The sequence below is a fragment of the Limulus polyphemus genome, unplaced genomic scaffold (assembly GCF_000517525.1).
Source record: "Limulus polyphemus unplaced genomic scaffold, Limulus_polyphemus-2.1.2 Scaffold8809, whole genome shotgun sequence".
NCBI classification, from domain to species: Eukaryota; Metazoa; Arthropoda; class Merostomata; order Xiphosura; family Limulidae; genus Limulus; species Limulus polyphemus.
Window position 1 is genome coordinate 3,148 of NW_013674419.1, and position 14,985 is coordinate 18,132.

Sequence of the window (14,985 nt, forward strand, 5' to 3'; positions counted from 1 at the left end):
CTAAAAAAATTTCAAACATTTTTTTTCAGTAAAACTTTATATTTTCTCTACCTTAACTTTATACAGAGTTGGTCAATTTGACCAGCTTTATAACTACCATACAGAAATAGGAAGTCTAAGTTACCTAGTCTTTGATCACAACCGGGTGGTCTATTTCTTCAGGGTACACATTATAATTTTTCATTTCTCGGGATACTATCTTAGGTTTTTTTTTCAACACGTGACTCGGTACCAGTTTTGTGCCTTGTCCGTCTGACTCGTTTCAGTTCTGTAGGTTTTTTGTCAGGTGGTATGCGTTTTATCTTACTTGTGCATTTTTGGGTATTTTACTAATACCACTACTTGGATGTCTGGCTTCGGTTTTTTACTTCTGAACGTGGGTGGTCATAAAATACTTGTCTACTTCTTACACAAGTAGCTTGGGTGGTTGGATTTTCAGTTGGATAAGTTTTTCCTGCTACATTACCTAACAATCTCGGCTATTTGGGAATGTCTTTTTAAACACCTTCCTCTGTCTGGACCATCCATTCTCCTCTTCAATTACATTTCATGGAGCTTTCTGTTATCCACACCATTACAGTTCACTATCTTACTGCTAGGTTCTAATGCATTAGGGGATGTGGTTTCTATGGAAGCACTTCTCCCTTTGGGTCTGACACATTTATGATCCTTTCCGGGGATTCTATGGTTCCTTTGGATTCTCCTCTTAAATTTCCTCCTTCCATCTTCTAATGCATTAGGGGATGTGGTTTCTATTGGAAGCACTTCACCCTTTGGGTCTGACACATTTATGATCCTTTCCGGAGATTCTATGGTTCTTTTGGATTCTCCTCTTAAATTTCCTCCTTCCATCTTCTAATGCATTAGGGGATGTGGTTTCTATGGAAGCACTTCACCCTTTGAGTCTGACACATTTGCAATCTTTTTTGATTGTTTTTGATGTGGTAAAGAAATCTTTGCATCAACAGAAAACTTAAATTTGACTTGTCTCCAAAGTTTTACTTCTCTCAATTAAAGTATTATTGCTCTTAGTTACAATATAAACATTTTCTAGACTGTTTATTAATTCACATGGGAAAGCTCATTGAGAAATGTAATAAAAGCAATCACATTCAGACTACAACATTTTCTTCTTCAGGAACTGACTTTTCGCTTGAAATTAAGGTATGGTGCTTGTGTTTCCTGTAATTATAAATCAAAGATTTTGTAGTAAGTAAGATAAAATAATAAGTCTTCTAATTTGGTAGGAAAAATATTAAACATAAGCTCTCTAGGAGTAAAGCAGTATCAAAGTGTTGTGTGATAAACGGCCTAACCGGCACATGTTTATATATTGTTTCAATAGGAGAGAGACAGCGACAAGTGTACCTTTGGCAATGGTACTTACCAGTGTGGGATATGTAGTTGTTACGATGGTCGTTCTGGGATCAATTGCGAATGTGACTCTAAGGATACAGACCCTACCATAGATGAAACAAAATGTTTCTTGTAAGTTTGTAGAAATATATTGTTCCTGATAAACTCTTTATTATAATAATACTGATTGGGCATTACCAGCCATATCTGGCTTACGATAATTAAATAAATAATATTTAATAAATTAATCTCATTATTAAAAAGAGCCCTAACATTAATTGTGAAAAAAAATAATTTTACCCGTGCTGAAAGTCAATATTTCGGTTAGAAAAACTTTAGGAATTGTTATATCGGCTGGTCGATGTTTTGTTTGTTCACATATAAAGGTTTAACTGTTTGGGAATGTAAGGTAGGAAGACGAGCATACAAAAAATAAATTCTTTCTCTCTCTCTCTCTCTTGTTTTTTTTTTTGAAAGAGAAAGTTTGGTAACTAAGGATGCTCTGTAATACTTCACGTGTAGAAAGTGTTTATTTGCCACCTAAAATAACAAATAAAATTGAAAAACTAAGAAAATTATGTTCCTTGAGCTGCCATAATAATAATATTTTAGATTTATTTCTTTTTTTTCTGATAAATTGTAGAAAATAAAATTATCTTTTGAAAATAGGAAATATTTCAAACATCTTTAATACCTAGAAAAACAATAAATGCTAATTCATTCCAGATAAGTCAGTCTAACTTGTACATTGGTATATAGTTCCCTAATTTCTTTTGTCTGCTCCTAGTATCAATGAAACTAAGCCATGCTCTGGACGAGGAATCTGTCATTGTGGAGTTTGCGAATGTATCCCAAGGCAGGCAAGTGTGTTGGGTCTTTTCATTTCAATAATCTGCCGTAATCTGGTTAACTGTGTACTGTTAATCATTACCATAAACTAACTTTGAATCAAATTTAATGTTCATACACTCAGATTCAGTTAACATGTTGTTTTACAATCTTTGAGAATTTCTTAACTAATCTTTGCTTTATTTTTTGTGATACAGAATCCTGAAGAAGTGGTAACAGGGAAGTTTTGCGAGTGTGATAATTTTTCATGTGATCGTTACGAAGGGAAAATATGCAGTGGTGAGTTAGAACTCTTATGTTGTTATCTTAACGATAACCCGACTCCATCTCGATAAGAAATAAATAAAACACTGAAGAAAACACTTACCTATAACTCGACTCCATATCGATAAGAAATAAATAAAACACTGAAGAAAACATTTACATGTAACTCGACTCCATCTCGATAAGAAATAAATAAAACACTGAAGAAAACATTTACCTATAACTCAAATCCATCTCGATAAGAAATAAATAAAACAATGAAGAAAACATTTACATATAACTCGACTCCATCTCAATAAGAAATAAATAAAACACTGAAGAAAACATTTACATATAACTCGACTCCATCTCAATAAGAAATAAATAAAACACTGAAGAAAACATTTACCTATAACTCGACTCCATCTCGATAAGAAATAAATAAAACACTGAAGAAAACATTTACGTATTTGTTTCTCTTCAATATTTTAGATTGTTGTTGTTATGCTTACTAAAAGTATGCCAAGTTTTGTAAAGATGCATTTTGTAAAATTACAATTATAGTAAACATAACTATTTATAACTTCACAGAAATAGGGGGTTGAGCAATACATTAATGATCTTCGCATAGGTTTAAGAATTGATTTATGAAATGATGTTCATGATTGTTGTCACCAAAGATAAACTACAATAAAAAAAACTGTAATTTTAAAAAATAAAATCATATCCTTGACCCTAAAAACTCAATAAATGAATATATTATTATAGGAGATATATTTAAATAAATAAAATTGGTTTATAGAAAATGTATGTTAAAAAATATAACTGATTTTGAGAATCTCAAATTTAAATCTTTGTCGACTTTTAACGAGTATTATGGTATAATTATAACTGATAATCCTGGTTATTTTCACGTGCCTGCTAATCCAGATAGACTGATTATTTTAGAAAAAAGTTTGATGAAATTTGCAAGGATTTTTATAACGTAAAATCATTAAACTATTATAGTTTCTAATACTAAAACATAGAAGAAATTGATACACTTATTTCCTGCAGTAGGTCAGTGAAAACACGCAGAATAAATTATAACCAAACCAAAAAAGTAGCAAAATAGTAACCTGTACGGAGATGGGCAGGTGGGGCATAATGGTTTGCATCTTGTTGCCACAAACTCGTGCCCTGGGTTACATTATACTCTGTAATAGAGAAGTTTCACCATTTAGTCTGACAAGAATAGTGGTTTTATGTGAAAATCTGAAAACTGTATGCTGTTTCCAGTAGTCTGATGAAGAAATTATTATAAGGCTCTTTTTCTTAGCCCGTTCTTTGTTTTATTTTTAGAAGAACGGCTTGTATTTTTATTGTTTCTATTTAATAATTATAAAAACAACTAAATGTTTCAAGAAACTTGTATATTAGTTACTCTTCCGTTGATTTCCTACACAGGACCTAGCCACGGGGAGTGTGAGTGTGGTAAATGTCAGTGCCTACCTGACTGGACAGGTCATGCCTGTGAATGCAAAAAAGATAATGAAAGTTGCATTGCTCCTGATAGTAACGTAAGTAAGGCTAAACAGTTTTTTGTTTCATGTAAATACCTGTAAACAATTCCATGTTCTTTACATAGTTTGTACACCTGTAATATCTGTAAACAGTTCTATGTTCCTTACATAGTTTGTACACCTGTAATATCTGTAAACAATTCTATGTTCCTTACACAGTTTGTACACCTGTAATATGTGTAAACAGTTCTATGTTCTCTACACAGTTTGTACACCTGTAATATCTGTAAACAGTTCTATGTTCTCTACACAGTTTGTAAACCTGTAATATATGTAAACAGTTCTATGTTCCTTACACAGTTTGTAAACCTGTAATATCTGTAAACAGTTCTATGTTCCTTACACAGTTTGTACACCTGTAATATCTGTAAACAGTTCTATGTTCCTTACACAGTTTGTACACCTGTAATATCTGTAAACAATTCTCTGTTCCTTAGTTTGTACACCTGTAACATCTGTAAACAAGTCTCTGTTCCTTAGTTTCTAAACCTGTAATATCTGTAAACAGTTCTGTGTTCCTTACACAGTTTCTAAACCTGTAATATCTGTAAACAATTCTATGTTTCTGATAATACCATTATTTTGTTTATTCATATTTTTTTCTCTATTACTTATATAGTAGCTACTTTGTTACTTTAAGCTATTGGATATATATTGTTTTATTGATCATAACTCCCATTTTACTGAATTACACTACATCTTTGATGCTTAAGATCAAGTTTAGTCTGTCTGGGTTTTGTTATACGAAGTCCTTGTATTATTGTATAATAAAACTAATCTATTATTTACAATTGCAGCAAATCTGTAGTGGTCATGGGGAGTGCAAGTGTGGGGTGTGTGAGTGTTTTGAATCGGAAGATCAGCGGTACAGTGGACGTTTCTGTGAGGACTGCCCTGTAAGTGCAGGTGTTGAAGGTTAAGTTGTAAATTTGTGCTAGTTTTGTTTTTTATCCCATAAATCCTTATTAAAACTATGAGTATTAAAAATGTATGTACCTTCAGTAGTTTTGTGTTTTATCCCATAAATCCTTATTAAAACTATGAGTATTAAAAATGTATGTACCTTCAGTAGTTTTGTGTTTATCCCATAAATCCTTATTAAAACTATGAGTATTAAAAATGTATGTACCTTCAGTAGTTTTGTGTTTATCCCATAAATCCTTATTAAAACTATGAGTATTAAAAATGTATGTACCTTCAGTAGTTTTGTGTTTTATCTGTTGTATTTATAAGAACTAAGAAAACAAACCTCCAATCTGTTTAGCTAATCTAACAATTTGAATGAGTGTAGTACCTCATTCCAACATTTATTCTAACAATTTGAATGAGTGTAGTACCTCATTCCAACGTTTATTCTAACAATTTGAATGAGTGTAGTACCCCAATCCAATGTTTACTCTAACAATTTGAATGAGTGTAGTACCCCAATCCAACGTTTATTCTAACAATTTGAATGAGTGTTAGTACCCCAATCCAACGTTTATTCTAACAATTTGAATGAGTGTAGTACCCCAATCCAATGTTTATTCTAACAATTTGAATGAGTGTTAGTACCCCAATCCAATGTTTATTCTAACAATTTGAATGAGTGTAGTACCCCATTCCAATGTTTATTCTAACAATTTGAATGAGTGTAGTACCCCCATTCGAACATATATTCTAACAATTTGAATGAGTGTTAGTACCTCATTCCAATGTTTATTCTAACATGAAACAAGTATGATTTGTTTTTCTAACATTACAGACTTGTCCTGGTCTCTGTGAGGATCTTAAAGAGTGTGTTCAATGTCTGATGTTTGATTCTGGGCCGCTGACTGTCGAAGAATGTAAAAACTGCTCTTTTATTCCTGTAGAAGTTAGTGAAGCTGAGGGTAAGCCTAGTCGGTACCATTTATTACAAAAACACTTTTATGTTTGTAGCATATTCAGATGGCCCCAGTGAAGTAGTTTATAAATGTGATAAACCCTCTCAAGGTATCCTCACCTTAGAAGCTGTTTCTGATTGTGAAAGGTTAGCTTCAGTTCATCATTGATGGTATGTTTTTTCAAGGTTAACAGTTGGGCCTGCAACAACATTACATTAATGATTTGAAATATCACTGGTTTCCTAAATCAGTGAAAATAAAGTTCTTAGCTCTTTATAAAAGGTAAATGGATGGTGTAGAGAAGAAAGTAAGGTTAGCTGTGAAAATAAATCTCTTTTTAACTCTCTCTTTAAATTTTGGAGCTAATTTTTTTATAGGTATTATGTTAGTGTTTGTAGTAACTAGACAAAGTAAAACAGTGTTATTAATAGGTACTATGTTAGTGTTTGTAGTAACTTCTATGTTGAACTTCTAATGTAATGTAAATACTTATATTTAAAGCAAAGAAAAAAGTTAATTGTTTGTTTCTGTTGACGTCCTGTTTCATTTGAATTCACAAATATCAGAAGTCGACACATGGGTGTAGTTTACTTTTACTTGTGGTAGCAGAGAATATGTTAAAGAGTTTCTAATTTTGTCAAGTTTAGTTGTTGTTGTTTTAAATATCTGAAGTCGACACATGGGTATAGTCTACTTTTACTTGTGGCAGCAGAGAATATGTTAAAGAGTTTCTAATTTTGTCAAGTTTAGTTGTTGTTGTTTTAAATATCAGAAGTCGACACATGGGTGTAGTCTACTTGTGGCAGCAGAGAATATGTTAAAGAGTTTCTAATTTTGTCAAGTTTAGTTGTTGTTGTTTTAAATATCAGAAGTCGACACATGGTTGTAGTTTACTTTTACTTGTGGTAGCAGAGAATATGTTAAAGAGTTTCTAATTTTGTCAAGTTTAGTTGTTGTTTTTTAAGAATCTTCCATTTTTCTAGTGGAAGAACCGGGGCAAAGATTGTGTGTCTTCCGTGATGATGACGACTGTAAATTTAAGTTTGTCTACAAACTTGATGAAGATAACAAGCCCTTAGTGTGGGCCCAAAGAACAAAAGGTAACATTCAGCTTTGAATTAGAATCCCCAATTGTTAGATTAGTATTATACCTGAAACTATATTATTATGAATATATAAAGTAAGAATTTTTTTTTTCACCTCCTGTGTTATTCAGAAACATTTTAGTTTGATCCCCACCCCAAAGTTTTATTTACATTTAATAGGCTGTTAAGAAAATCTAAGTGAAATCTGGGTCGTATACCAAGTTAATCTTAGCTTTTATCAGTCAAATATAACAATCACTTTAGTAGCAAAAACGAAATTCTATGTTGTTTTAATTAAAACCTCTAGGTTGCACCAAACCTGCTAATATCAGTGTGTGATCAGCATTTCAGTACTTATAATTCTCAGTCTTCAGATGGTCATCTCTGTTTTTTTTTGGTATATGTTTGATTTAAAAGCCATTAGGTTTTATAATTATATTTTATTTTTTTCTGAATGATAGGTTCTCTTTTGGCTCCATTGAAAATGTATACATGAATTTTGAAGTAAAAAGAATGAATTTAACACAAAAATACGATGCCCTATAACCTGGGCACTTTTGAAAGGTGTAAACTGAGGAAGAAAGGTGCTTGGGTTATGGGGGGAATGTATTTTTGTGTTAATTTGATTTCTTGAACCTATTTGTTTATCTAACGTCATCAAATTAAAATGATTGTGTATGTTTGTGCGATTCTCAGATTGTCCAGAACCAATCAACATCCTCGCAATTGTGCTTGGCGTTATTGGTGGAATTGTTCTGGTGGGGCTGGCACTTCTACTGATATGGAAACTGCTCACCACCATTCATGATCGACGTGAGTTTGCTAAGTTTGAGAAAGAAAGACAGATGGCCAAATGGGACACTGTGAGTATAAATCACATCGTGATGTACAATGTCTGTTTTTATTATTATTATCCTGGAAAGTTTCACAGGTTTTTTTCTAAAACGTTTCCAAATATTACATAAGAATAAATCTGCTGAGGAAAACGTATAAAATTCCTACAAGTTTAAAAGTTGTGAAACCGGAAACCTACATTTGCAAACCTATAGATGGAGTTTGAGCATAACTTTTTAATTAATTTATTTACAATTCTAACTTTTAATTATAAGTGTTTCACATAACTTGAAAGATACCTTTAAGGCCTAGCATGGCCATGTGGTTAGGGTGCTTGACTCGTAATCTGAGGGTTACAGGTTCAAATCCCCATCCCATCAAACATGCTCGCCCTTTCAGCCGTGGAGATGTTATAATGTGACGGTCAATCCCACTGTTCATTGGTAAAAGAGTAGCCCAAGAATTGGCAGCGGATGGTGATGACTAGCTGCCTTCCCTCTAGTCTTACACTGCTAAATTAGGGCCATCTAGTGCAGATAGGCCTCGTGTAGCTTTGCGTGAAATTCAAAACAAACAAATACAACGCTAGAAACCAGGTTTCTATACCTGTGGTGGACAGAGCACAGATAACCCTCGTGTAGCTTTGCATGAAATTCAAACCAAAGATACCTTTTCAGTAATTTTGTAAATTTTAAATCTTTTATGGACAAGAAAAATTAGACATTTGATTTTTAATCTTGTTATCCCTAAGAATTTTGTACTTTTCTCACCACCAATGTGTTGAAGCTCCATTTTTTTTTTAAAGTTAAAAAAATTAAAGATAGATTAGACAGATTTTTATGTTGGTGTTAGTTTATTGTGATGTCATCATTGCCTAGCTAGGCTTAGCTTCCAAAGCATGGACCAAGTGTAGTGTTTTATTACAATTATATATTGTGTGGTATCTCATTCTTTTGCTTTCATTCATGGGTCCTTGTACTACATCTACCGTATTCAGTGCCCAAGAAGCCTTTCACCCAATACTCAGGGTTCATCAGGCTAGCTGGGATACAACTAAGTATTGGTCTGAACACTATAAATATCATCAGGTTTCATGAACAACAACTGTTATGATATGAATCAAATTAAGCAAGTGATCTGGAATTAATAACACAGTGTTTTTGACTTTAACACTGATAGTTATTTATTTCACTTTTTTTTTCTTGTATTATTATAATATTTTTTTAATTAGCTTAATATCGTTCGGGCCGGCATGGCCAGGTGGTCAGGGCGCTCGACTCGTAACCTGCGGGTCGCGGGTTCGAATCCCCGTCACACCAAACACACTCACCCTTTCAGCAGTGGGGCATTATAATATGACGGTCAATCCCACTATTCGTTGGTAAAAGAGTAGCCCAAAAGTTCGCGGTGGGTGGTGATGACTAGCTGCCTACCCTCTAGTCTTACACTGCTAATAAACCTAAACCTTAATATCATTCAGAAGAACTGGTGAACCAGCTAGCTAGTTTTCTGGTTCTCAAAGCAGGTCATGAAAACAAAGCATTAATGGAAGAAAACTACATTAGTAATTCTAAGAACCTGTGAGTATGTTAATAATAAACGAAAAATGGAGTTATATTTTAAAATTAGTTACAGAAGAAGGTGAGATAACTTATCTGGTTGCTTGCTCCTTGGAGTGAACTGGGAATGGACCAATGTATAGTAATTTTGTTGTATCACCATGGCAACAGGGAAGTGTGCATTCTGGTAGGCAGTAGAAAGTAGAACAGAGGACCTTGTGCTAAAGTCCAAGGAAAGGAAGTAGAACAGAGGAAATTGTACTAAAGACCAAGGAAAGGAAGTAGAACAGAGGAACTTGTACTAAAGACCAAGGAAAGGAAGTAGAACAGAGGACCTTGTAATAAAGACCAAGGAAAGGAAGTAGAACAGAGGAAATTGTACTAAAGACCAAGGAAAGGAAGTAGAACAGAAGAAATTGTAATAAAGACCAAGGAAAGGAAGTAGAACAGAGGAACTTGTACTAAAGACCAAGGAAAGGAAGTAGAACAGAGGAACTTGTACTAAAGACCAAGGAAAGGAAGTAGAACAGAGGAACTTGTACTAAAGACCAAGGAAAGGAAGTAGAACAGAGGAACTTGTACTAAAGACCAAGGAAAGGAAGTAGAACAGAGGAACTTGCATTAAAGACCAAGGAGAGGAAGTAGAACAGAGGAACTTGTACTAAAGACCAAGGAAAGGAAGTAGAACAGAGGAAATTGTAATAAAGACCAAGGAAAGGAAGTAGAACAGAGGAACTTGTACTAAAGACCAAGGAACGGAAATTATAAACAATAACCAAAAAAAATAATTTTGAAGATAAATCCGGGCTAAAACAAAATTATATACAGAAGATAACGATTGCTTAGAAATTTAAAGAACCAGACATAGGGTATTTCACGTTCGTCAAGTAACTTTAACAAGATTTCTTTGTTATTGTTTCAGTTTTCCTAAAGCCTGTTGCTCATTAACTTTGTTTTGTTTGTCACCTAGGGTGAGAATCCTATCTACAAACAGGCTACATCAACCTTCAAGAACCCAACTTATGGAGGAAAATAGCAAGGAAATATTCTTCCGGTATACGTACACCACTGTAGTTTATATCTGTAGCTCTGCATTATTTTATTGTGTAACAGAAACAAGCAGCTTGTATACACAAGGTTTTATCACAGACTTGATCCAGTGTAAGTTCTGAAGAATACAGTGTGTAAAAGTATAAATAGTGATATAATTGTGCCAGACTTTATCTAGTACTTTGTAATGTATATTTTTCTAACAAACAACCAAAGATTTCATACAGATTTTTGTGCAACAACATTTGATTTATTAATTCTTTTACTTGTATTTTGTAACTCACCTAGTTACTCCATTAGATACCAAAGAGCAACATTGCAATGATATAAACGCATGATTTCCAGAAATGCTTTATTGGAGGAATTCTCGTAAAAATGTCGTTCCCTCCGACAACTGGTGCTAAAATAAAATATAAGAAATGAGATAAAATATGTAGATAGTATACTAAGTAGTCTTAAGTTTGTTTTGTGGATTGGTACGTTGTCACGTACAGCTTACTTCAACCCCACGTTTCAGATGTAGCCTAAACTAAAATTAGTACAATGACCATACAGCTTACTAGTAAGATTTGAGTAAATTCATTTAACATACTGATTAAAGAGAAACAAACTGTGCAGCTGGATAAAGTATCAAATATAGAATGTTAATCGTGTTTGTCACTTAATGATTCTCTTTAACTGCAGTTAACTGAAACTGTTGCAGTAAGACATTTATTTTTTCAAGTAAGAATAACACGATACTGATGGTCAGTCTCACTATTTATCTGGCAGTTACTACAGCTTAATAGATAAGTAACTTTATTCATAAAGAATTTTCTTGACATGCATTAGTGTATTTTATATAAAATACTGAAATCTGAAGAAACATACTTTAATATAATAATGTTTGTATCTTTCCACAAAAATATCTGTAATGAAGTTTTTGGTTTATATATCCAGCCTTTTGTTGTTTTTATTTCTGCATATTTATAAAGCAGAAATGTAGGATTTATTTTGTTACAGAGGTGTGTATAGCTTTACAGTTTGATCTGAAAAAACTGTACTTAAATTTTTACGATACCCTCTTGACTAATATTCAGCATAAAAAGAAGTTCTAAAAAATGCTCTTTAGATTACTTAATGCTTTTTTTTTATTTGTAAGTTCAAATGCTTGAAGATTTATCTATGTTATATTCTGTATGTTACTTTGAATTTTTTTTACTACTACAACTACTCGTGTTTGTTTACATATATTGTTAAGATAACAGTTTGCGTCAAGTATCGATTGTGCTATTGAATATAGTAAAAACCTTTTAGAATAAGTTGCCCTTAAATTACAGAGTGTCCCAGACATTGGTTGCTATTGGCTGAATGTGTGTACGTGTTTACAGAACATGCTCGAAATGTCCACCCTCAGAATCCACAACATACCAAAGACGTTCAGTCCAGATCATCCCCGTATGTTCATCTAAAAATCTTTAAAAAAAAACAAAAGTAATTTTTAATTTCATCACTGTTACAAATGGCAACCAATTTTTGGGCCACTCTGTAGCAGATTGGTCCTTTATATATTTCTCTGTACACTTTTATATTATGAAATATTTTAACCTTTTGAGTAAAACTAACTTATAACTTTGTATTTCATTCTTGTCTTATTTATGAGTTTAGCTTCTATTTATATTACCCACTCCCATTTTTTCCCAAACGTCTAGGAACACAATTTTAAAATTTAAGGTGTTGAGTTTCTAGCACTTAGTGAGATAGGATATTAATCAAACCAGAGGAATTGGATATTTTTACTATTGTATTTATAAGGTCACTGTTCTGTGTGGATACTCAGGGCTTAAATTTAACAGCTTGGGATGGGTGGTCCAAATATTTTGTTTCCAAGTCTTTATTCAGAAGAACTTGACCCCCTCCCCCCCATTGCAAAGCAAAAGCTGGGAGGTTCATTGACTCCCCCCCCCCCTTCCTGGTAATTTGAGCCCAGTGTATGTTCTTAACTCCAGAAGGCCACACATGGTTTAAAACTACATTTTTTTGTCAGTATTTATGTACATGATAAGTTGGTGAGAGAAAGCAGATGTTTTTTTTTTAAGTTAATTATAGCAAAATGGAAAGAACAACGATATTAAAAGCAAAACTTGAAATGAAGTGTTTGTTTCAGAATAGTATAGGTTAGAAACATTTTCAGTGTTGTTATGAATAAGTGCAATATTCTCTATAAATGTGATGATGTATCGATCACAGTTTGAAGATTACGTGTTTTTAACTTACTTAATCATCGTGGTTTTTCTCTGATGTTTAGTTATATAAACTGTATCTTAACTAATTGGTTTTTCTGTGAGTAACATATAAACTGTTTTTGTATATATATAAACCAGCCAACTTTTATATACTCTGTATATTTTTATACAACTGTCATTATCTTGAAACCTCCTCTGATGTTTAGTTATATAAACTGTATCTTAACTAATTGGTTTTTCTGTGAGTAACATATAAACTGTTTTTGTATATATAAACCAGCCAACTTTTGTATATTTTTATACAACTGTCATTATCTTGAAACCTCCATGACGTATTAACTAATTCAGTATGAAGATGGAATGTTAGATAGCGTGTTCTTTAAGATCTGATATTTATATTAGTCTAGTTCTGAATCGTCCCTGTTGGTGTTCTTACTTAAAACTGCTTCTTACGGCATTTTGTTTAATTATAAGTATGTTTATCACAGTTTTATTATTTAATCATAAGTTAGTTGAAGTATGTATAGGATGGGCCAAAAGAAAGTATTTAGTGTTTTGTTTGCTAATGATGAGGGATACGAAAAGCATATGAACAAAATCCATGTCTATTAGTCGAAGAAATAGTTTTCATCCAGTACGCATAACTGTGCCTCTTTCTATACTTAGCCGTTGATAAAGGAAACAGTTCACTGGATTGATCCATTCTGCTGTTAAAGTTGTCCAGTTTGAATTTCATATTTATTGTAAGACTGTGTTTGCAGGAATAAACAAGCATAATGTTTCAGTATTCAGGAAATGTCCACGTGTCATACTGACGAACTGTTCACTACATTTGTATCATCCAAGTTTGACCCGATATTTTCTAGAACTGTCCTTACAGTTTTAATTGTGGTAGAATAGTTTAATTGTCATTTGTATTAAATGTTATATGGTACCTGAATTATCTTCCAGAAAATTCCTAACCACGTGATTGTTAAATTTCTTTTCACTATACTGAGAAAAAAAAAGAACAATGCATTAAACCTGGTAATAATACTTTGTTTAATTTCAAAGCAACAAGTTTAACTTCAGTGATCTGAGAGAGAAGAAAAAGTGATGACTCGTATTTGAGTAGTTTTATTAGTTTGCATGCTTTTAATGGTGTAATGTATAGCTTAGACAAAACTGAGGACACAAGAATCAAACTAGCTGGATTGGTGTAAAATACCTTGTTTAGAGGTTTTATAATAAATATCAATTACAACAGATGGAAAACATCTTCAATTATGACGTTTCGGGACTGCTTCAAATTCCATCGTCAACGTCAAAAAGTTTGTTTGCAATATTCTGACTACAGAAAACAGTGTTACTTAATGTCTTTATATAAAACAACACAGTGCTTTGTTTCTCATATATTTGTAATTCACTTTGTGCAAAATTAATAATACAAAAACTTATACTTTGAAAACTTTTATTCAATAAGCAAAAAAGTAGCAAGCTTTAACAACACAAACTAAAGATAATTTATCTTACAGGAACATCATTGTTTCCATTACCTCTACAAAACCAATTAGTCTGGATTCAAAAAATTAGATAATTCAGAACACAACACATTCTTTCAATTCCACTTTCTCAAAAGTTTTAAAAAAAAGTTCATGCAAAATAATTATTTCTGTTGATAAGTATTTCCAAAGACGTGTGATGAATAATTTATATTTTCTAAACTTCTTGAAATACACTTGGTAACTCTTGAAGATAAATTCTAAGGCCTAACACTATTGGTTGACACAGCTGCATAAACCATCATTCTCTGTGAGAGTTTTTCCTCATCTAGTTGTTTTTATTCAATCTTTGTTGTTTCTGTAATACATTTCCCACCTCAGGACTTTCAAGCGGAGCATTTGTAAAGAGACAACATACAAAAGCATGTGTATTCCACAGGTGATGAAAGATCACCTTACAGCAACCCAAGTCTTCGATTGTAAATCCAAAGTGACGATATCTTTCATCCGTCTCAAAAAATGTCGCATTGGTGTGCGGTCCAAGATACTGAAAACGGGAAAACGACAATGTATTAAGTGTCTGTTTAAAAATAATAAGTAAGAATAGTGTTAATTACACTATAAGACTTAAAAATGTTCCAAATTGAAAACTATATATCTTGTGTCGTTCGGTAGAAAAACAAATAAATTCCTTTTCTATCCAGGATCATAGGAAGTCTGCATAGATTGGATTTGCTACTCATTTATCCTATTAACAGCATAAAGAATAATAATTTAAGACACCAAAATTACAGAATGAAGACTAAGATTGTCTTTAATCAAGAAGATGGTGAAAAACAAACATTATATTTAATCTTAACAAGTTTAAAAGTGGGT

General features: G+C 32.6%; 2 protein-coding genes across 2 annotated transcripts in view; one reads left to right on the forward strand and one right to left on the reverse strand.

The window, feature by feature from the left end:
• LOC106475564 (integrin beta-PS-like) overlaps window positions 1-13,419 on the forward strand; it is a gene marked incomplete at its 5' end in the record, with an annotated part of 15,582 nt that extends 2,163 nt beyond the window's left edge. Inside the window, 9 exons of the mRNA XM_013936243.2 lie at window positions 1,346-1,488; window positions 2,144-2,216; window positions 2,403-2,484; window positions 3,895-4,007; window positions 4,808-4,906; window positions 5,755-5,881; window positions 6,859-6,975; window positions 7,657-7,823; window positions 10,324-13,419. Coding sequence (XP_013791697.1) covers window positions 1,346-1,488; window positions 2,144-2,216; window positions 2,403-2,484; window positions 3,895-4,007; window positions 4,808-4,906; window positions 5,755-5,881; window positions 6,859-6,975; window positions 7,657-7,823; window positions 10,324-10,389 — 987 coding nt within the window. The remainder of the gene's footprint in view (window positions 1-1,345; window positions 1,489-2,143; window positions 2,217-2,402; window positions 2,485-3,894; window positions 4,008-4,807; window positions 4,907-5,754; window positions 5,882-6,858; window positions 6,976-7,656; window positions 7,824-10,323) is intronic.
• Window positions 13,420-14,061: 642 nt separating this feature from the next.
• The window catches only part of LOC106475565 (methylmalonic aciduria and homocystinuria type D homolog, mitochondrial-like), an 8,387-nt gene continuing 7,463 nt past the window's right edge, over window positions 14,062-14,985 (reverse strand). Inside the window, exon 6 of the mRNA XM_013936244.2 lies at window positions 14,062-14,656. Coding sequence (XP_013791698.2) covers window positions 14,438-14,656 — 219 coding nt within the window. The 3' untranslated portion in view covers window positions 14,062-14,437. The remainder of the gene's footprint in view (window positions 14,657-14,985) is intronic.